General features: G+C 38.2%; 6 protein-coding genes across 12 annotated transcripts; 5 read left to right on the top strand and 1 right to left on the bottom strand.

Moving 5' to 3' along the window:
• Positions 1-497: 497 nt before the first annotated feature.
• On the top strand, positions 498-3,849 carry AT4G34500 (Protein kinase superfamily protein). Its single transcript, NM_119615.5, has 7 exons — positions 498-1,295; positions 2,346-2,456; positions 2,544-2,666; positions 2,754-2,924; positions 3,017-3,146; positions 3,228-3,437; positions 3,515-3,849. Exons 1-7 carry the CDS (start codon positions 760-762, stop codon positions 3,545-3,547), a joined length of 1,314 nt encoding a protein of 437 aa, NP_195176.2. The 5' UTR covers positions 498-759; the 3' UTR covers positions 3,548-3,849.
• Positions 3,850-3,977: 128 nt separating this feature from the next.
• CAP1 (cyclase associated protein 1) lies at positions 3,978-7,082 on the top strand. Of its 2 annotated transcripts, none has more exons than NM_001342287.1 (10): positions 3,978-4,496; positions 4,591-4,759; positions 4,850-4,914; positions 5,085-5,379; positions 5,476-5,623; positions 5,718-5,827; positions 5,917-5,972; positions 6,062-6,118; positions 6,277-6,420; positions 6,570-7,063. In NM_001342287.1, the coding sequence occupies exons 1-10, from the start codon at positions 3,996-3,998 to the stop codon at positions 6,654-6,656; spliced, it is 1,632 nt and encodes a 543-aa protein (NP_001329504.1). In that variant the 5' UTR covers positions 3,978-3,995; the 3' UTR covers positions 6,657-7,063. The 2 variants fall into 2 exon arrangements, with proteins under 2 accessions (NP_001329504.1, NP_195175.1); NM_119614.6 differs by having other exon boundaries at positions 4,019-4,496; positions 6,570-7,082.
• Positions 7,083-7,320: 238 nt separating this feature from the next.
• Positions 7,321-10,665, top strand: AT4G34480 (O-Glycosyl hydrolases family 17 protein). Of its 3 annotated transcripts, NM_119613.8 has the most exons (6): positions 7,321-7,624; positions 7,716-8,011; positions 8,084-8,452; positions 9,248-9,580; positions 9,702-9,963; positions 10,212-10,665. In NM_119613.8, exons 1-6 carry the CDS (start codon positions 7,564-7,566, stop codon positions 10,403-10,405), a joined length of 1,515 nt encoding a protein of 504 aa, NP_195174.6. In that variant the 5' UTR covers positions 7,321-7,563; the 3' UTR covers positions 10,406-10,665. The 3 variants fall into 3 exon arrangements, with proteins under 3 accessions (NP_195174.6, NP_001328502.1, NP_001328503.1); NM_001342285.1 differs by having other exon boundaries at positions 7,448-7,624; positions 9,248-9,963; positions 10,212-10,660; NM_001342286.1 differs by having other exon boundaries at positions 7,518-8,011; positions 10,212-10,618.
• A 270-nt stretch (positions 10,666-10,935) lies between these two features.
• On the top strand, positions 10,936-11,544 carry SK12 (SKP1-like 12). Its single transcript, NM_119612.2, has one exon. The coding sequence runs from the start codon at positions 11,072-11,074 to the stop codon at positions 11,528-11,530; it is 459 nt and encodes a 152-aa protein (NP_567967.1). The 5' UTR covers positions 10,936-11,071; the 3' UTR covers positions 11,531-11,544.
• A 387-nt stretch (positions 11,545-11,931) lies between these two features.
• Positions 11,932-14,521, top strand: AGB1 (GTP binding protein beta 1). Of its 4 annotated transcripts, none has more exons than NM_119611.5 (6): positions 11,932-12,391; positions 12,464-12,558; positions 12,798-13,222; positions 13,471-13,828; positions 13,918-14,031; positions 14,124-14,521. In NM_119611.5, exons 1-6 carry the CDS (start codon positions 12,286-12,288, stop codon positions 14,157-14,159), a joined length of 1,134 nt encoding a protein of 377 aa, NP_195172.1. In that variant the 5' UTR covers positions 11,932-12,285; the 3' UTR covers positions 14,160-14,521. The 4 variants fall into 4 exon arrangements, with proteins under 4 accessions (NP_195172.1, NP_001078491.1, NP_974683.1 ...); NM_001085022.1 differs by having other exon boundaries at positions 12,046-12,391; positions 12,479-12,558; positions 14,124-14,416; NM_202954.3 differs by having other exon boundaries at positions 12,046-12,391; positions 13,907-14,031; positions 14,124-14,416.
• Positions 14,522-14,530: 9 nt separating this feature from the next.
• Positions 14,531-20,816, bottom strand: AT4G34450 (coatomer gamma-2 subunit, putative / gamma-2 coat protein, putative / gamma-2 COP). Its single transcript, NM_119610.4, has 17 exons — positions 19,551-20,816; positions 19,178-19,326; positions 18,962-19,075; positions 18,671-18,871; positions 18,490-18,591; positions 17,948-18,055; positions 17,634-17,867; positions 17,244-17,494; positions 16,940-17,111; positions 16,711-16,866; positions 16,589-16,639; positions 16,269-16,406; positions 15,992-16,189; positions 15,779-15,910; positions 15,521-15,694; positions 15,085-15,324; positions 14,531-14,951 (listed from the first exon to the last, which is right to left on the bottom strand). Exons 1-17 carry the CDS (start codon positions 19,594-19,596, stop codon positions 14,757-14,759), a joined length of 2,661 nt encoding a protein of 886 aa, NP_195171.2. The 5' UTR covers positions 19,597-20,816; the 3' UTR covers positions 14,531-14,756.
• Positions 20,817-21,310: the final 494 nt, after the last annotated feature.

The raw sequence follows: 21,310 nt of genomic DNA, 5'->3' as shown, positions 1-21,310 counted from the left end.
ATCAAGAGGAAAAGTGATGAAGAAGCTTCTGGTTTTTCAGATTTTTATGGGAAAAAAACAGAGAGAGTAGATTTGAATCGAATTTCAAATTTTCAAATTTCAAGAAAAAAAGGAATCTTAATGATAATGGACGTTGATATGGGCTTGGGGTTTAGGCCCAATTGTTTTTCTTTTGATCTTGTGTAAATCTATGTATATCTTTGGAGATCAATCACAACTCAAAGAATTGGCCCATTATGATGTAACCTAAGTTTGACTATTTTACTATTTTCTTCCTCAATTTTTTTAAGATCCCAAAGAAAAAATATGGTATTATTGTCCAATAAACATGTCGGAAGCACCAACATTATATGCTAAAACATTTATTTAACTAATTTCGATTACCAACGGCGTACGATTTAATGCAAATCCAGCTATATTACAGATCCTCATTATTCTTACAAAATTCTATTTCAATAAAAACCAAATTTTAGTTAGACTATCATTAACATACTATACATTAATATGTACTCGTTCGGTGGCATTCTCGTAATAAACACTAATCGCATGCCTTAAATAGGAAACACTCTCTCAAGTCTCACAATTCTACCCGTTGAGCTCTCTCATTTTATTTTTTTGTTAAAGCTCTCATCAGTCATCATCGTCTTTTCTCTTTTGTTTGTTTGCTCCTAACGTTTCTCTTTCTTGGAACAATCTCCAGCAAACCAAACTAATCCGTCTGAGAGAAGTAGTTTTGACTTTCTCTACTCCGTGATCGCGATGTCGGACTCTGGTGGTGGTTCTCACAAGTCCTCCACAACAAAACCTTCCGTTTTCGGACTAAACCTTTACTTAGTCATCGCGATTTGTTCTGTTTTCATACTCTTGATCTCACTCTTGATCTTCCTCTTCGTCTGCTTGAATCGCGTCTCACGCGCTCGTAGAATGCGCGTTAAACACAGCTCCGGCTCGATCCCGCTCGTCTCTAAAGAAATCTCGGAGATCAAGACGGTCGGCAAATTCATAAACTCCGACGATTCCAAGGGTAAAATCGGAAACGAAGTTGTTGTTGTTGTCTCCGCCACAAGCAAAGAAGCGACAAGTGGTTTTGATACTTTGTCGGTGGCTTCGAGCGGTGACGTTGGTACTTCTGAGGCAATGGGATGGGGAAAATGGTACAGCTTGAAAGATCTGGAGATTGCGACACGTGGCTTCTCTGATGATAACATGATCGGTGAAGGAGGGTACGGTGTCGTTTACAGAGCTGATTTCTCTGACGGTTCTGTCGCCGCCGTCAAGAATCTCCTTAACAACAAGTAATGTCTTTAATGATTATTACTAATTTTGATTAAGATCATTTTGAGCAAAATTCAAGTTTTTTGAAATTTGGATCTTATCGGGTAGTATATTAAATATATCATTGCCTCATTCTGACAAATGTTCATTTACTTCGTTTCACGGACTCCGTAATTCTTGGGTCAAGGTTTCATTGGTACTTACTACTTGGTTTTAAAAATGCTTTTAATGTTGTCTTCTTCGTTGCTTTCAAACCCAAGAAAATGGCGAAACTTAGATTTTTTATATTTCTCCGACAAGTGTTTAATTAGATAGTACCACTTTCTCTGCATTGACTTTAATATATCAATGAAATTCTTGAGTTCTGTATTGAATAAGGGTCCAACTGTAACCATTTTATCTCCTGAATTAGTAACTTAAAGACATTTCAGAGTATATAGTAAATGTTTTTCCGACCATTGAACTATATAATTGCTGTTTTTTTAGGTAGGTGTAGTGAAGCTAAAAGAGTAAAACAAAAGGAAATAGTATTAATTAGTTGTGCTTTGTTCTTTATTCTCTATTAATGCTTTCTTTAATCTTTTCCTTTTCTTTTGACCTCTATCATCTCTTTTGTTTTAGTTTGTCACCTTTTTTAGATGATGAGATGGTCTTCACTAGTATAAAACTTGCTGGAACATGAGATATCATTGAACCAAATAGCTTGCAAAGAATCTTCTCTGTTTGCTTTGTGGGATTGTCACTTCTTTGTTCTGACTTTGGGATTGATTAGCCAAAGCTCCATGGATTGATTTTATGGTTAAGAAAATGAATAAATCTTTTATCTAGGTACAGAAATCTATTATATTCATTGTTAGGTTGAGCAGAGTCAGGTTGTTGGTTACAGGACAACCACTGGAAGTTTGATGCCATTTAAAAAAAAATATATATAATAATTTTTTGGTCCTGAGGCATGGATGAAACTTTTTCTCTTCTTGTTTACTCTTATATTATTGTTTTATAAACAGTTTTGTAGATTTTGATATAAGAAATGAATCTGCTAAATGATGGTAAAATATAATTCTATTCAGGGGTCAGGCGGAGAAGGAGTTCAAAGTTGAAGTAGAAGCAATTGGGAAAGTAAGACATAAGAACTTGGTTGGTCTGATGGGATATTGTGCTGACAGTGCTCAAAGTCAAAGGTGCTAATCCAAACAAACTCAAATGAATTAGTAAACTCTAATTTGGAATTAATCTAACAGTTAGTTCTTTCTTTGTTCCTTGATTAGGATGCTTGTGTATGAATATATTGATAATGGAAACTTGGAGCAGTGGTTACACGGTGATGTAGGTCCGGTGAGTCCTCTTACGTGGGATATCCGCATGAAGATAGCCATTGGAACAGCAAAAGGGTGCAACTTCTTTTGTTTTCTACTTCTTCTTTTCAGTTCGCATTTTAGCTAAGATTGGCCTTTGAAACTCTGCCTTTTGATGAACAGATTAGCCTATTTACATGAAGGGCTTGAACCTAAGGTTGTGCACCGTGATGTGAAATCTAGTAACATCTTGCTCGATAAGAAATGGAACGCGAAAGTGTCTGATTTTGGTTTGGCCAAGTTATTAGGATCTGAAACAAGCTACGTGACAACTCGTGTGATGGGAACTTTTGGGTATATATATAGATACCCTCTCTTCTTTCAGTTATCAGGCTCATATTGTTTCTTTACATTTTATCTTCTTACACCTTTTTAACTTTCTGCAGATATGTTTCACCGGAATATGCAAGTACTGGTATGCTCAATGAGTGTAGTGATGTCTACAGTTTCGGTGTTCTGCTCATGGAGATCATTACAGGAAGGAGCCCAGTTGATTATTCAAGACCGCCTGGCGAGGTAATTGAAAACGTTTGTAAGTAACAAAACCTTTACCTGCCAAGACCATACGCAAATAATTGTTTGTTGAAACATTTGCAGATGAACTTAGTGGATTGGTTCAAAGGAATGGTTGCAAGTAGACGTGGAGAAGAAGTTATAGACCCTAAAATCAAGACATCACCTCCTCCAAGAGCTTTGAAAAGAGCTTTGCTTGTTTGTTTGCGTTGCATAGACCTTGACTCTAGTAAACGACCAAAGATGGGACAAATCATTCACATGCTTGAGGCTGAAGATTTTCCATTCCGTCCTGTAAGTGTGTCAAAAGCTAAAAAGAGATTTGATCCTTTATGCAATTTACTGATTTTAAGTTTCATGTTGTCACACAGGAACACAGATCAAACCAGGAAAGATCGAAGTAAGAAAGATTATTGGGCAAACAATAATGTCTTGGGGAAGACCACACTTGAGCGTTGATGCTATTCATTACACAGCCATATATTGATAGATGTTTCCATGTTTGTTCTTATATTGAGAGGATTGATATGCAAAAGAGAAAATTGGAAAAGTGAAATTAGATATATGAGGATGAAATTCAGATTTATCGCTTGTAATTTGTAAATATATCATATATTGTATAATAAAACAGTGAACTCTAAGAACATTTCTTCCCTTGTGAATTTTCCCATTCAATTTAGGCCTGAGAAATAATATCGACCCGGACCTAACCGGAATTTGGTAATTTGGTTTATAGAGAAGAACTGTTCGGCTCTGCTTTGAAATTTGATTGGTATACGGTTTAGTTCGGGTTTAAAAACTTAATCCGGTCTTAAACCTATTTTGGATCCGGTTTGGGTCGAGCTCAAACACATGTGTCGGAATTTGGATCCGACAATCCACGACCAGACCACTAACCTGCGATTGGTAAAATTATCTAAGAAAGGCCACGTGTCATCACACATTCTCCTGACTTCGCCATCATCATTAGCCCCACGCAAAAAGGGAAAACAGAATCCATTCCTTAAATCGATTTCATCCAGATCTAAACTCGAGCTTTTGTTGATCGAAAAAATGGAAGAGGATTTGATTAAGCGCCTTGAAGCTGCGGTTACGAGGCTTGAGGGGATCTCAAGCAACGGAGGAGGAGTAGTTTCTCTTTCCCGCGGAGGAGATTTCTCCTCCGCCGCCGGAATCGATATCGCGTCGTCCGATCCATCGATTCTGGCTTATGAAGATCTGATTTCTCAATGTGTTGGTAGGGCTCTGACCGCCGCTGAGAAAATCGGTGGACCTGTTCTAGATGTGACTAAGATAGTCGCCGAAGCTTTTGCTTCCCAAAAGGAGCTGCTTGTTCGCATCAAGCAAACTCAGGTTAGTTTTTGAATCATGGTGTAATCGACCAATTCGTTTTGGTTCGTCATTGTGCTTTTGGATGTTGATTTCTATTTTATTCGGATTTGAACAGAAGCCTGACCTCGCTGGATTGGCTGGATTTCTCAAACCGTTGAATGATGTTACAATGAAAGCTAATGCAATGACTGAAGGAAAAAGGTCGGATTTTTTCAATCACTTGAAGGCTGCATGCGATAGTTTATCTGCATTGGCTTGGATTGCTTTCACTGGGAAAGATTGTGGTAAGCAAAAAGCGATCATGTTGAAAAAGATTCTGACTTTATGAAACTTTTATGATGTAAATTTTCTTTCTTGGTTATTTTGTCTGCAAGGTATGAGCATGCCAATAGCTCATGTGGAAGAAAGTTGGCAAATGGCTGAGTTTTACAACAATAAGGTGCTAATCTTCGATATCTCTATGCTTCAATATGTTATGATGTTAGGAGCTTATGGAAAACAATAGCGAACGAGGACTTTATAGTTACTTGTTCAGGTTGCAGAAGCTTATATTGCTGTTTGATGCTCTTTGTACAGTGGTAATTCTGTGATCTCCATGTTCTTCTTCAGGTTCTGGTGGAGTATCGTAACAAAGACGCAGATCATGTGGAGTGGGCTAAAGCCTTAAAAGAACTTTATTTACCTGGTTTAAGGGAATATGTCAAAAGTCATTACCCCTTGGGACCTGTATGGAATGCATCAGGGAAACCTGCTAGTGCTCCTGCAAAGGGTCCACCTGGTGCTCCTGCTCCTCCACCAGCACCCCTCTTCAGTGCTGAATCTTCAAAGCCATCATCATCGTCAAACCAGAAACAAGGGATGTCTGCTGTTTTCCAGCAACTCAGCTCGGGTGCTGTGACCTCAGGTAGGTTTGAAGCTGTACCTCTTCATATTTCTGGCATGGTGTTTATTTAGAATGTGAATCATTAGTAGCTTACAATCATTGTGCTTTGCTTTCCAGGTCTTAGAAAAGTGACGGATGATATGAAGACAAAGAACCGTGCTGATAGATCTGGAGCTGTTAGTGCGGTTGAGAAGGAAACTCGTACCAGTAAACCGGCCTTTTCGAAAACTGGACCACCGAAAATGGAACTTCAAATGGGTCGCAAGTGGGTTTTACTAACAATGACTATATATTTTAGTTTTTCAAAACTATGATCAAAATGCTATAATACTGATTGTTGGCTTCTACTGTATTATTAGGTGGGCTGTTGAGAACCAAATTGGGAAGAAGGACTTGGTTATCAGCGAGTGTGATTCCAAACAGTCTGTGTACATATATGGTTGCAAAGATTCTGTCTTGCAAATACAAGGTAATTTTGCGCCATTCCAATCTCACTGTGAAAGTTGGATATCTACTCAAAAGTCTATGAAGCCCTTACTGTTGTTGCCTAATCTGTAGGAAAAGTGAATAACATCACCATTGACAAATGCACGAAAGTGGGTGTTGTTTTCACGGTGAGTGGAATAATACTGTTTCCTCTTACATTCTTACAGTATACAGTTATGTGATTTCTAATAAAGTAAAATATAACATGTCTGTATAGGATGTTGTTGCTGCATTTGAGATTGTGAATTGCAACAACGTAGAAGTGCAATGTCAGGTTTGTTTTCTAGATTCTATAAGCTTTTCTAATGGTTGCAGATGTATATTCTTAAGGACCATCTCTTTTGCTTCTCAAGCTCATGATATAGCTCTAACCATATGCAACATTTTTCCGAGACACTGATTGCTCTTGCTACTCATCTATGGCTGATCTAGGGTTCAGCTCCCACAGTTTCTGTGGACAACACAACTGGCTGTCAGTTATATCTAAACAAAGACTCATTAGAGACAGCTATAACAACAGCCAAATCAAGTGAGATCAATGTAATGGTGCCCGGTGCTACCCCTGATGGAGATTGGGTATGGCTTTCCTCTCTTTGTAATCATCAAAACGTTTTGGTTTTCTTATATTCTTCAGATTCATTCACCACTGTAACGAAGATAGTCATGTGTGTGACACTGTTCATGGAAGGAATCATTCTCAACATTGTTTTGTTGCAACATTGTAGGTGGAACATGCGCTGCCTCAACAGTACAATCATGTGTTTACTGAAGGGAAGTTTGAGACAACACCGGTCTCGCATTCAGGTGCCTAAGCAAAGGAGAAACTATTATCACTCTGGATTGTGCTTGAATATCAGGCCTTTTTATACTCATATACTTTGTTTCTTCAGATTATAATAGAGGAAAGAATCTGTTTGTTTGTTTGTTGGTTTTTTCTTTTGTCTCTATCCCCCAATTTTGGGTTTGGAGGTTGTGGGTTTTTGATTTTTTTGTGTGATCTGATCATCTTGTGTCTTGTTCGTCCTTGGGGTTTTGGATTTGGATTTGGGTTTCTCGTTTCTTTTGTTTTTACTTGTGGGCTTGTCCCGAGTCCTTGCTGATGACGTTGTGCACAAATCATACTTATCATGGATAGAAAAAGTTGCAATCCTGTTTTTGGAATATGCAGTTATTTATTTAACCTTTTTCTTTGGTTTTGTTTTGTATATGATGTGACCACAGTCAACATAATAATTGTGAGTTGTACATTGTGGAATCACGAAAGCTAAAATTATTGGTGGTTGTGGGTGAAACTTTGAAGAATGTTTAACTTGGACTACTGAGAAATAGCATGGAAACGAACAAATGGTGTATTTACACACTGAAATATGTGTTTTGCGATACTAATCATCCTATGGAATACCTCATGCTTCAAAAGCAAACTCAAAAAACAAATGCTCTCTTTTCGATTCTCCTAAAGATTTCCTCTCCAGAAATAGCACTTTTCAGTTTCCAAATTAGATGACGAGAAAAATCAAAAGTATAAAATTACAAAATAAAGACCGAAACGAAGACTTAAGCTCAAGACTTGTGAACAGAAGTCAACACGTGTAGTGTGGAAAAACAAGCACAAGACGTGTCTTTGGAGTTTGTATATAACCGTTACAGTAAAAAACCTCTTCTTTAAGTAACAACAGCAACAACAACACAATTCCTAAATCTCTCTCTCTCTCACCATCAATGGCTCTCTCCATCTCCATCTATTTCCTCCTCATCTTCCTCTCTCACTTCCCATCCTCACGTAAGTATCTTCTAGTTCCTCACTACGACGTCGTTCTTCTTTTCTTCATCTAACCTTTTTCCTCTCTTCCTCTGTTTTTTGTTACCGACAGATGCAGAGCCTTTCATCGGAGTTAACTACGGCCAAGTCGCCGACAATCTCCCTCCGCCTTCAGAAACCGTCAAGCTCCTCCAATCCACTTCAATTCAGAAAGTTCGACTTTACGGCGCCGATCCCGCCATCATCAAAGCTTTGGCCGGAACAGGGGTCGGTATCGTCATCGGCGCTGCTAACGGCGACGTTCCTTCTCTTGCCTCCGATCCTAACGCCGCTACTCAATGGATCAACTCCAATGTCCTTCCTTTTTATCCCGCCTCCAAAATCATGCTCATCACCGTCGGCAACGAGGTCCGTCAAAATTCAATTGTTAAAGTTTAAACCTTTAGGGAAAATTCTCTAATTCTTCTCCGATCATTGCAGATTCTGATGTCGAACGATCCAAATCTGGTGAACCAGCTACTTCCGGCGATGCAAAATGTCCAAAAAGCCCTTGAGGCGGTGTCTCTCGGCGGGAAAATCAAGGTCTCGACGGTGAACTCGATGACGGTGCTCGGTAGTTCAGACCCGCCATCGAGCGGTTCATTTGCGGCCGGTTATCAAACCGGTTTAAAGGGAATTTTGCAATTTCTAAGCGACACTGGTTCGCCTTTTGCTATTAACCCGTACCCGTTCTTCGCGTACCAAAGTGACCCGAGACCCGAAACGCTGGCGTTTTGTCTCTTTGAGCCTAACGCCGGACGAGTCGACTCCAAAACCGGAATCAAATACACGAACATGTTCGATGCTCAGGTACATTAATCAATTAATTTGTGTTCGGTAACTAACTAAATTTCTCTAACAAAAGTTGCTAGTCTCTGGTTATGAATTTGGTGGACTATTTTATATCTAAATGATTTCAAAGTAGACGTTAAAAGCATAGTTGATCTAGGTCGGTTAGTTTCTAGTAATTTATTGTTGTTGACACAAAAATATGAGAATAATAATAGTTGGCTGTATTCACGTGGACGAATCTATAGTTTGAACTTTAGGTTATTATATGTTATTTTCAAAATTTCTTTGCACTAGATTGTAGCAAGGAACTTGTTCTGTCTCTACTTTTTCATTTAGAAGGAATCTATATTCTTATTATATATAGTACAAAAGACAGTTGGTCACGTATGTGTCTGAATTACACTTTCTTTCACATACACAATCTATAAAGTATAAATTCTGCTTAATACTATTTGGTACTTGTAATACTTATTTTTAAATTCATTCGATGTTAATGTTAATAATTATCTTCTCAGGGAATAAGTATGCGTGAGATGACATGTCACTCGTTTACTCATTGTCTGACAGACTGGATTCGCACTAGTTATTTTTAGACGTTTCTTGAAACATTTGTTTTGTTTGTTTGCATTAGTCATCATTAATTCCACGTAAGCAGCGTCGACTTAAATCAATAAAACAAACGAAAAAAAATGGTGACGTTTCAGTTTCAGGTCGTATTTATAAGTTTTCGTAACAAAGCAGTAGTGGAAGTCTTTGTTCATTGTCGTTGCTTGCAGCACAAGTTACAGTGTCTGAGTTTTCATTATCTACTAGGTTGATGCGGTTCACTCGGCTTTGAAATCGATGGGATTCGAGAAGGTGGAGATTGTGGTGGCGGAAACAGGTTGGGCGTCAAGAGGGGACGCTAACGAGGTTGGAGCAAGCGTGGATAACGCCAAAGCGTACAACGGAAACCTAATAGCTCATCTAAGGTCTATGGTTGGCACACCTCTCATGCCTGGAAAACCTGTTGACACTTACATTTTCGCACTGTATGATGAGAATCTAAAGCCTGGACCATCTTCAGAACGGGCTTTCGGGCTTTTCAAAACTGATCTTTCCATGGTCTATGATGTTGGCCTTGCCAAGAGTAGCAGCAGTAGTCAGGTTAGATACTAGAAGTTGTGGTTTTTATTTAGGGAAAGTAATTTATTATAACATGTAAACGCAAATGCAGATAAATAACAATGTTTTAATTTGTGAGGTTATGTTTTGATCATAAAATTAGACACCATCAGGAAAAGTGACATCGTCGGGGTGGTGTGTACCAAAGAAGGGTGCAACGAATGAGGAGTTACAAGCGAGCTTGGATTGGGCGTGCGGACATGGAATAGACTGTGGTGCGATACAACCAGGAGGGGCTTGTTTCGAGCCGAACAATGTGGTCTCTCACGCAGCATATGCCATGAATATGTATTTTCAGAAATCTCCTAAGCAGCCTACAGACTGCGATTTCTCTAAAACCGCAACAGTCACTTCCCAAAACCCTAGTAAGATTTCTCTCCCCGTTACTTTCACACCCTACCAATAGTAGTTTCAACTTAGTAACTTAGTATAAAAAGTTGTAACAAAGACTTAGTAATTGCTTTTGTTTGTTGAAGGTAATGATCAATTCTCTTCTACTATGTTTTATTGTAGCTAGGCCTTGTAAATGCTTTAATTGACCAAATAATCGGTTTTCTACATGCTTTATTATACTAATTGGGTTTCTTAATTATCTTGAATCTGAATTTGATAGGTTACAACAATTGCGTATATCCGGGAGGAGGAGGAGGAGGAGGAGGAGGAGGAGGAGGAAGTAAAGCAGTAATGAACAAGTATGTGAGCTCAGACAAAGTAGAGAAGAAGAATGGAGCAACTGAACCAAAAGTCTCTTCTTCTCTATCTTTTCTACTCATCTTTTTGTCCCTTATCTTCCATGTATATATGTAAATGGCTCAATTAGCTCTTGGAGGTAAGTAATTAATTAATTACGCCTACTTGTTAATCTCCTCTCCTTCCTCTGTATTAAGTGTAATCGAGTTTGTTATTAGTTTATAATGGTTACACACATTCTATCTCAATTGTATTATATAGTCTGTAACGGCTATATCTACTAGACTTCTTTTGGTTTCTTATAAATGAATCTGAATATTATCTTTGGATAAAGTTTCCTATATTCCAATGTATATCTATATCCCTCTTAAATTGTTACATTTTACGCCGTACCTTTATAATTGGGCCTATTGTAAATTTAAACCGGTTTAGCTGGTTCACTTTACTGAATTTACATTTTCTGAAAATAAGGATTTGAGCCGAACCTACAACAAAAAAATGAAAATTTGACCCGGTTTATTTTGGTTTACTCATCTGAAATTACCTTTTATGAAAAGGAGTCGACAAATAATTTACTTATTTTCTTCGGTTAAGGAAAATAACTATTTCCTTCTTAAAAAAGGAATGGTTGATCTCACCGACTCTAGCTAGGGCTTATAAATACAAAGACGCATAGGGTTTCACAACTTCATCACCTTAACACAATTTGTTCGCTCTCTAAATTCTTAAATCTTTCATCAAATTTGCTTCACAGTGAAAAACCTCCTCCACAAGGAACACACAATGTCTTCGAAGATGATCGTGTTGATGAGCTCCGATGGTCAGTCGTTTGAGGTGGAAGAAGCGGTAGCAATCCAATCGCAGACCATAGCGCATATGGTTGAAGACGATTGCGTTGCTGATGGAATCCCTCTTGCAAACGTGGAAAGCAAGATTCTTGTGAAAGTGATCGAGTACTGCAAGAAATACCACGTCGACGAGGCTAATCCTATCTCTGAAGAGGATCTCAACAAGTGGGACGAGAAGTTCATGGATCTCGAACAATCCACCATCTTTGAACTCATCCTTGCTGCGAATTACCTCAACATAAAAAGCTTGTTTGATCTCACATGCCAAACTGTTGCGGACATGATCAAAGGCAAGACTCCAGAGGAGATTCGTTCAACTTTCAACATTGAGAATGATTTTACACCTGAGGAAGAAGAAGCTGTTCGTAAGGAGAATCAATGGGCTTTTGAATGAGCCCATGAATCAAAAACCTAACTAGCTTTCTTTTTCTTTTTTCCTTTTAGTGTTCTTTTTTTTTTTTGCAACTTCTTGATCAATAATGTAGATGATGATCACTTCGTCTACTTTTTAAAATTTTTTTTTTTGATTTGTATTCTCTTGAGATAATCTTTTGTTGGATATTGATATGCTTAACCAATGTGTTTTTATTTTATTTTCTCTTGAGACAATCTTAATTTTATTGGATTATTGATGTTCTTGTAGCCAATTCAGAAAAACAGAATCTATTAGACAAATTAAATTCACGTAGCAAAATAACTAACATGTTTTCTCTTTTCTTGTACTGTAAATTACGTTTCTTAAAAAGAAATATGTAGTTAAAAATCCTTCAAATTCATTATATTGAATCGAAAATCTCGTCCAAAACCAAAAACAATCATAGCTCTTAAACGATATCGTTTAATCATTGTGAGAGGGTCCACTTTAATGGGAACAGTCAATGTCTATTGACCCTCTTCTCTCTCTCTAGCTAGTCTCAGGTCAGAGAAGCCATCATCAACATTCAACAAGAGAGCCGTGTTTGTGTCTTGACTGATTCTTCTCTCAAGCTTTTTTAATCTCTCTCTCTTTTCCCACGTAATTCCCCCAAATCCATTCTTTCTAGGGTTCGATCTCCCTCTCTCAATCATGAACCTTCTTCTCTTCTAGACCCCACAAAGTTTCCCCCTTTTATTTGATCGGCGACGGAGAAGCCTAAGTCTGATCCCGGAATGTCTGTCTCCGAGCTCAAAGAACGCCACGCCGTCGCTACGGAGACCGTTAATAACCTCCGTGACCAGCTTAGACAGAGACGCCTCCAGCTCCTCGATACCGATGGTTTGTGGATTCCTTTTCGTCTCTCTTCTTCTCTCATCTTCTTCTTCTTTAATTTGGATTGAATTTTGCCAGTGGCGAGGTATTCAGCGGCGCAAGGACGTACTCGGGTGAGCTTCGGAGCAACGGATCTGGTTTGTTGTCGTACTCTTCAGGGACACACCGGAAAGGTGACTCAAAGTTTGCATCTTTATCCTTCAAGCATGCTTCTTTGTGGAGTGTTTTCTAGCCTGTGATAAAAAGCTTCCATTTTGGGGTTGTATCTAGTTTGTTATTTAGTTGGTGGTGTTTATAAGATGTTACCAGTTATCATGTATGAGGATTTGCTTAAGATCCTACGGAAATGTAGAGACAGGAGAGTTGATTGTGAATGTTAGCTTGTTGTTGATTTAACATGTGGGATTTGCAGGTTTATTCATTAGATTGGACACCGGAGAGGAACCGGATTGTCAGTGCATCTCAAGATGGGAGATTAATCGTGTGGAATGCTCTAACGAGTCAGAAAACTCATGCTATTAAACTCCCTTGTGCATGGGTTATGACATGTGCTTTCTCTCCAAATGGTCAGTCGGTTGCGTGTGGTGGATTAGACAGTGTATGTTCTATCTTTAGCCTTAGCTCAACGGCGGACAAGGATGGAACTGTACCGGTTTCAAGAATGCTCACTGGTCACAGGGGATATGTTTCGTGCTGTCAGTATGTCCCAAATGAGGATGCCCACCTTATCACCAGTTCAGGTGATCAAACTTGTATCTTATGGGATGTAACTACTGGTCTCAAAACTTCTGTTTTTGGCGGTGAATTTCAGTCTGGACATACTGCTGATGTACTAAGGTATGGATATTGCTTTCATCTCCTTGGCTCATTGGCATCAGTTTGTTTGATAAAGTAGAATATATTTGAAAAACTACTTAATCTTCCAGAACCATACCATTTGGATCGAGTGTTGGAATCAACATATAGGTTTGGTCTTATTGAATAGATACGTTTATTTGACTTGTGTATAAAAGCTAGCATGGATGATATATTGCAAGTCAGTTAAACTCGCCCTCTTACTTGGTGATTATTCCCCATTCTTGCAGCGTCTCAATCAGTGGATCAAACCCAAACTGGTTTATATCTGGTTCATGCGATTCCACAGCACGGTTGTGGGACACTCGTGCTGCAAGCCGAGCAGTGCGTACCTTTCATGGTCACGAGGGAGATGTTAATACGGTCAAGTTCTTTCCGGATGGGTATAGATTTGGGACTGGATCAGACGATGGAACATGCAGGCTGTATGACATAAGGACTGGTCACCAACTCCAGGTCTATCAGCCACATGGTGATGGTGAGAACGGACCTGTCACCTCCATTGCATTCTCTGTGTCAGGGAGACTTCTTTTCGCTGGCTATGCGAGCAACAACACTTGCTACGTTTGGGATACCCTCTTGGGAGAGGTAAGCAATTAGTATTTGAGTAATGAGTGGTGAGAGTTGTTTTCGCTCATGTAAGGTTTATGATTGAAACGTGAGGAGTTTTCTTGCAGGTTGTATTGGATTTGGGATTACAGCAGGATTCACACAGGAATAGAATAAGCTGTTTGGGGTTGTCAGCAGATGGAAGTGCCTTGTGTACAGGAAGTTGGGATTCAAATCTAAAGGTTAGTACTTAGTAGTGTCTCTGCTTATCATTTACCATGTTATGTTTGTAAGGAAATTAGAGGATAGATGAAATTTCGTTGAATTCACACAGATATGGGCGTTTGGAGGACACAGGAGAGTGATTTGAAGAAGATTTAACGAAAGTAGGAGTCACGTCTCCAGTTGTTGGTTAATATATTCTGTAGTCGGGAAGTAAGGTTCGGTTTGTGGAAGGTGTTTGGTTTGAAATAGTGGAGTGGTTAGAAGAATTAAACTTCCCTTTTTGTAGTGTGCTTTGATTTATTTATTTCTTCATTGGGAACTAAACTCCTTCAACACGCTACTCAATGTGAATTCTGTAATCAATTGTGTACCCACCAGTCTTTACTTTACTATCATCTCTTCATATTGAACGCAGACGATAAAACGCTACTATTTTTGAGTTTCTAACTTATGGAGAAAGCCTAGCCTGTTGTACGGTACGGTAGTGGTTTTCAAATCCGAGCAAGATGATCTGTAGATTCCCAACTTGGCGAGAAAACGGGTAATAATAAAATTCAGAAATGAGAAATCAAAAAGCACCGTCATAAAATAAAAAGAAAACCTCCATAGTGTATTTGACAGTAATAATGCAAGGAAAAAAGAAAGAAAGTAATACTATGCTATTTATAATAGTTGATGTATTTTTGAGGTTTAGCAGCAGGAATAGATGACATTCTCTGATACTGAAGAAACGCAAGAGGTTTTAGCCGCTGGCAACAATCTCGTGAATGGCCTCGGCGACAGAAACGTCTTCAGCTCTAACTGTCAGCTTCATTGCAATGTCCTTTGAGCTGTCCATTCCAAACTGTGCCCTCACTAACACTTTCACGTTGCCTATGTACACACCTGACAATAGACACGTGTGTGACCTTGCATTGAGCGGAATTGTCTCCGTCCCCTGTTATTTATCCAGTGTCAGTTTCAATTTCAGGAACACAACAAATGGTCATATACTCAAAAAAGACTTTATCAACAATAATTTTAGCCCTCAAGTCTCAGTAGAGTATGAGAAAAAAGTGGAAGAGACTAACCTCACAAGTCTGCATGCCAAGAAGATCCATGACAGCCTTTACAGCTTCTCCCAAACTCTCTCTTTGGCCAAGGCCATATTCGTCTACACGCTCATCTTCTTCATCCATGCTTTCCCACGCATTCCTGAAATTGGAGACACCCACTTTCACCATGTAATCTCCAGCTACAACCTCAAGATCCTCTAGCTGGTACTCATCTTCTACTCCATCATCTTCTGCTTCACCTGTGCTTGGGTCAACCTGTTTTAACACATTCATAAAAGCACAAACAATGTAGTTAGAGAGTTTTCTTTGTTTTCTGTGATTAATTTGAGTCGTTCTGGTACTCCTCTCCAAATGAGTCGTTGTTTATAAGAGTTCTCCACAAAGTATTATGGGGTCATTTTCAGTGTAAGTAAATAAAAAGATGGAAGTGAATAGCCTATTTAACATGTACCTCCTTAACAACGAAAGTCAATGTGTTGGAGAACTTTCCAACAGCAGGGACCCCAGCTGGCTTCTCAAAAACCACAAAGGCTTGACCGGGTGAATCGTAAGGAAGTGAGTTTAGGGCCTTTGAAGTTACTTCACTGAATTCCTCAGCTTCTGAAGCATCTACAATGACATTGACCTACAACCCCATGCCAAATTAATTAAATGAGGAAAGAAAGATAAGATATGCTTGACACTAATATTCTACACCAATGTTCAGTACCCTCTCCAACAACTGCTCTGGTATTGTGTTAGTGCAGTTGTACTGAAACACCACATGACTGTCAAAGATATGCTTAACAACATTGACAGCGTATTCTGTTTCTGCTTCAGTTAGCTCCACAGGTAAAGAAGACTGAAAAAGAAAGTACAAGTTAAAGCAAACAAGATAAGCCATTAACATTAGAATAACACAGAAGACAAATCAGCCCCTAACCTTGAAAAGTTTTCCAAAGGCGGCAAACTCTGGAATGGATGAGAGAAGTCTTTCATAGCCATCAAAACCAGAAGCAGGTGCAGCTGGTGGTGCACCAAGACCAGTGGGCTTTTTACCCTGGGCTTTCTTCTCTGCAAGGGGCTGAGATTTAACTTCCTTAGGTACGGAGTTGATATCAAAAGCTTCTTCAGAGGGCTCCTGCAGGAATCCCAGATATAAGATAACTGATGTCCTAAGAATATTGAAAAGGAGAAAACCGAGAAATAGATTAACTCACATAATTCTTCAGACTAGTTTCCATGTTGACTAGAGGAACCTCCAGGGAACCAAATAGGAAATCCTTGCTCTCTTTATCAGTGTCAACAGTACCATCACCACCAAGAACACTCAAATATAGTGTTGCCCTATCACGGACCTTAAGATAAAAAGATGTCTGACTCATGAGCAAGGAAGGAATCATCAAACAACTTGCATTGCATGCATCCGAAAATGTTTACAGAGGCAAACACATGCATGCATGTTTGATGATGCAACGACTCAAAACAAACAGACATACAGAAACAGCAATGCTTTTCTAGACTAAGACTAGGAACGCACCTCATCATCACTGTCATAGATGCAACGCTTCAATAGAACAGTAATCCGGGGCTGTCGAGCATTATCATCAGTCAAAGAAGATAAACGGAAAATAAAAATAATGGTTGTTATGATGACTATACCTTCAAGGATTCAACCATAAACCCAAACTTTGCAAGTGTGGAAACAGCAGCAGCCCGGACAGTGGCGTTTTCTAGATGCACACGATTATATATATATCGTATATACTTGCTTGGATCTGAGGTGTTAGGCCCCTCAATTCCCAGAAAATGAAGGATCTGTGCGAGAATAAACATTTCAATAACACATAAGTTTTTAATAGCAACCCCAGATGGATGATGGAATAATTACCTGTGTTGAAAGATATGTGAATTCACAATCTTCAATGAATTCACATAGATGAAGCAGTCCACTTTCCTTTGCATCCGGAATATCTCTGATAATGGTCACAATAGAATCTACTATTGCTCTTTTATACTCAAATCCACCTTCTTCCCTAAGAATGTTGCTTAAGAAGGTCATCCTACAAATGAAAAGGTGATAGATCAATCATAAGCCAAATGCTAAAAAGATACCATAACATATTTAATCATTCAAAAAAATAGAAATGCTCGAGACCAAAACTACAAATAACAAACCCTAAAACTTTACTTACAAGGATCTGTATTTCAGTGGGAATTTCACACACAACGATCTTATTGCGTCCACGACCACAATTTTGAACTCATCAGCAATATCTGACATAAAATTAGTTATCTGCTTCATCAAACGTTCTACACTTGATTCGTTCCCTGTTTTCAATAGTGTGGTTATTGCGAGTGTAGCAATGCTTCTATTTTGATCAGAGATTAAACTCTCCATATCAATGTTGCAGTTGGTGACAGCCATAGGATGAGTCATTGCAACCTGTGGTTCAAACTTGTGTTTAGTATACAGTGAAATATCTCCTCATCCTCATGATAAAGGTAATGATGAATCTACCCAGAATAGTAAAACATCATTTCGGTGTCAATGTACAAAGAGAACAGTTGAAAGCATTGCAAACCTTGTTCAGAGTCCGGACAGCGGCAAATCTCAACACTGGTCTGGGGGAACTCAAAAAGAGCTGAAGAACAGTGATTGCTGGAGTCAGTTCTCGGCTTGTCACACCATCAAGCTCAGTAATTGCCCTGGCAGCCTCAAGGATCACCATTTCTGCCTTATGGCGCAGGCAACTCTCCAAAAATTCATAGAACGGACGTTCTCCAGATTGACCGTGGTTGGCCATGTCACGGATAACCTGAATATTAGAAACCAGAGCTAAATAACACATATACAATCAGCCACTTATCAAATGATCAAACAGAAGAGAGGAATAACCTGGCTGGTGTAACGTATCAAAAGACACTGAGCCAAGGGAGAGCGGACAGATCCCCTGGTCAAGCTACCAACCAATTTGCTAACAGCCAAGCGATCATTTTGGCGTATCTGAATATGATGAAAGATTATCAAGTTGATCAAAGATTGACAGTTATTAGATCAAAGATTGAGAGTGTATCATGTTGGGAGTCATTTTAAATCAACGTAACAGCAGCAATACATATCATTTGGTAACTCGTACATCTTAGACACATAAATAGGTTGTCCTAACCAACCTAATTAGTTACATATGCTAGAATCAGCAGTATCTGAGACAGACTCCAGACACAGATTAAACCTCACAAGAAACTAAAATTGCTGGAAAAGGCCGTAGTAAAGAGCTACGATGCTGCTACAGAAAACTTATTATTTATGAATCTAGTCCAATACACATAGTAACACCTCTCATTTTCCGAGATACTTCTTCTCAGTGGCTGTTTAATTAAACAAAGAGTAGAAACATAGACCAATCGACTTCGGTGATAATAATGCAACAAACTAACCTGATGGAGCAAAGCTAGGGCATGGAACTGAACAAGGGCTGATCTGGATTGAATACCTTCTTGAACTTCATTGCTCCATCTTTTAACAATTTCTGGGTTTGTCTGAAAACAGCAATATACGAATATAAGCATAACATTACAATTAAGAAGCTACCTAATAGTTTTGGTGTGTAAAAGGTACCTTGAGCAAGTGAAGCCCACTGACTAAAGCTGCACTTGAAACAACGGGATTCTTATCCACAATGGCTTGTTTCAAGTATCGCTCAATCTGAGTGAGAAGGGTTCCGTCTATTATCCGGCAGAGGACACGGATAGCATTTGCTCGATACATATCAATTTTACTATTCATATCCTTCATCAGAGAGCTTGTTACGATGATAACCTATGGGCGAAAAAACCAACAACTTATCAGAAAATATACCTACAATAAGTGCGACGATGTTCGTATTGAAATTGAGTAAAATTTACAGACCTCATCAGATGATGGAGATAACTCCTTAATGATCAAGTAGACCATTCTCCTCAAACCCGTGTCTTTTGATTGAAAAAGCTTTGTAACTGAAAAGAAAACTTCCGTTGCTTCAACCTGCATATGAAACAAACAACCATCGCGAGAGGATAAGAACACAATAATTCAATTCTCCATAAGCATGACATCGAATCAGTATAAGCAAAAAAATTAACTGACCTTGGTGAATGACTCCCCTTGGTTAAGCAAATAAAGAAGCTTCGTAATGACCTGGGAGCATCGTCTAGGATCAACCTGAGGGTCATTAAAGACTCTAGCCTCTTGAAGAACCGCTCCTTTCTCAATTCCCATGAATGGAGAATACTCCACTGATCCAACAAAAAATCAGAAATCGAAATAAGCAAAGCAATTCACACCGGGATCGAATGCGGTAAACAAAACTAAATCGGACTTGAGATTGTAGATCTACACAACCAAATCACAATCACGACTGTTGAATGATAACAGATCTAGAAGCTTAACATCTGGATCTACATTTTGCAGAAAACCAGCTGATTCGAAAATTATAAGGAGATTAAGAGAGAACACATACACTCATCGTCGTGATCATCGTCTTTCTTCACGAGGGGTTGCGCCATTTCTGATCTCGAAAACCTCCCTTTGAAATTACTCCGTCACTCAGATCTCGCGCTTTCTGTTTCCTTTATCTTCAGATGCAACAGGAGAAAGAAGAAGATCTCTAATCGTTTTCTTCTACTATATGTTTTTGAGTCAGAGAACTCAGAAACTGTGAGAGATCGATAGAGAAAGTGAACTTTTCGAAGCGGCCCAATAGCCCATACCCAAACAAAAAATATTAAAGAAATACTAAGATTATTTTTTTTTTGTCCCAAGAGAAATATTGTATTAATCAAGATAGTCAAAGCTTAAAGAAAAGTCCGCGATTACAGAAACGATTTAGGACCAAATAGGCCAACAGAGAGTCTTTCATAGAAGAAGAAACTATAGTTTGACTCTATCCCAAACCACATGTCGATATATTAATATACGTGTCAGATGAGTACTCTAAAGCGAACCGACTTCATTTTCGCCGTCTGAGCACCGATTTCGGTGAAAGAATCACCGTCGATAGTCTCATAGAACATGGATCTTTTTGTTTTTTCACCGATAAAAAGCAATCGAGGCTCATGTTAAATATACAACAGCTTAAGGCTATGATAATTAACAACAGAATCCACTTCTTTTCTTCAACATCATTCTCAAATTTCTCCAAAAATTTCTGTAAATCAAAACTTAAAAAAGAACAGATCGGATAAGAAGCATTAGAAAGCGAGATTGCATTCACTCTATCACCAACATGTCTCAGATGAGAATTATTAAAAACAAAACATGAAAATAAAAAAACACAGATTAAAAATCGATCTACATCGACGAGAGAAACCAAGAGCCAGCAACCACCGGTTATGTGAACAAGACGCTGCCGGACTAGAGCCAACCAACACCGCTACCAGAGCCGGTGATATCGGACAGAAAGCCCAAAAAGTCAGGACGGCTAACACCAGAAAATATCCGATCGTTGAAACTGATTTGCTTTCTCTCTAAAAAAAATATAAGCGAGAGAACAGAGAGGTTTTGCCCGTTCCCCTAATTATTTCGAATTATAAAATACAACACCAATTAAAAATAATAAAATTTTGGTATTCATATACGTTATAGATACCATAACTTGGTATAAATTAAGGCTTTGTACTCTGCATTTCAACAAAATCACACACTAATTTCTTTTGGTCAATTATTACAACATGTCATTTAAAAATATTTTGATTCTAAACAAAATAGCAAACTATTTAAATTATATATAAATCATATTGAACCTATAAACACCTCTTACAGGTTTGAATGTTATATTCAATTAGTTTACACAAAATTTTAATTTTTTACACTTAACAAAAAAAAATTTAAAATCTTAATAGTAAAATAAAAATAGAAACATTTTTTAATATAAGAAAAATTAAATTATATGTAAACCATATTGAACCTAACCTCTTAGGAGTTAAGATTTATCCAATTAGTTTACACAAAATTAAAAAAAAAACTTAAGATCTTAATAGTAATAGAAAAATATAGGTTTAAAACATTTTTTAATATAAGGAAAACAAGTGTTAAAACTTTAAATAATGTGTAAACCATATTGAAACTAGAACACTATTTAGGGGTTTGGATGATGTATCCAATTAGCTTACACAAATTTAAATATTTAACACTTAATAAAAAAACTTAAAACTTTAATAGTAGTATAAAAATAAAGGTTTAAAACATATTTTTGATATAAGAAAAACAAGTGTTAAAAAT

Source organism: Arabidopsis thaliana, chromosome 4, assembly GCF_000001735.4.
Source record: "Arabidopsis thaliana chromosome 4, partial sequence".
Classification (NCBI taxonomy): Eukaryota; Viridiplantae; Streptophyta; class Magnoliopsida; order Brassicales; family Brassicaceae; genus Arabidopsis; species Arabidopsis thaliana.
This window is presented reverse-complemented; position numbering and strand designations above follow the sequence as displayed.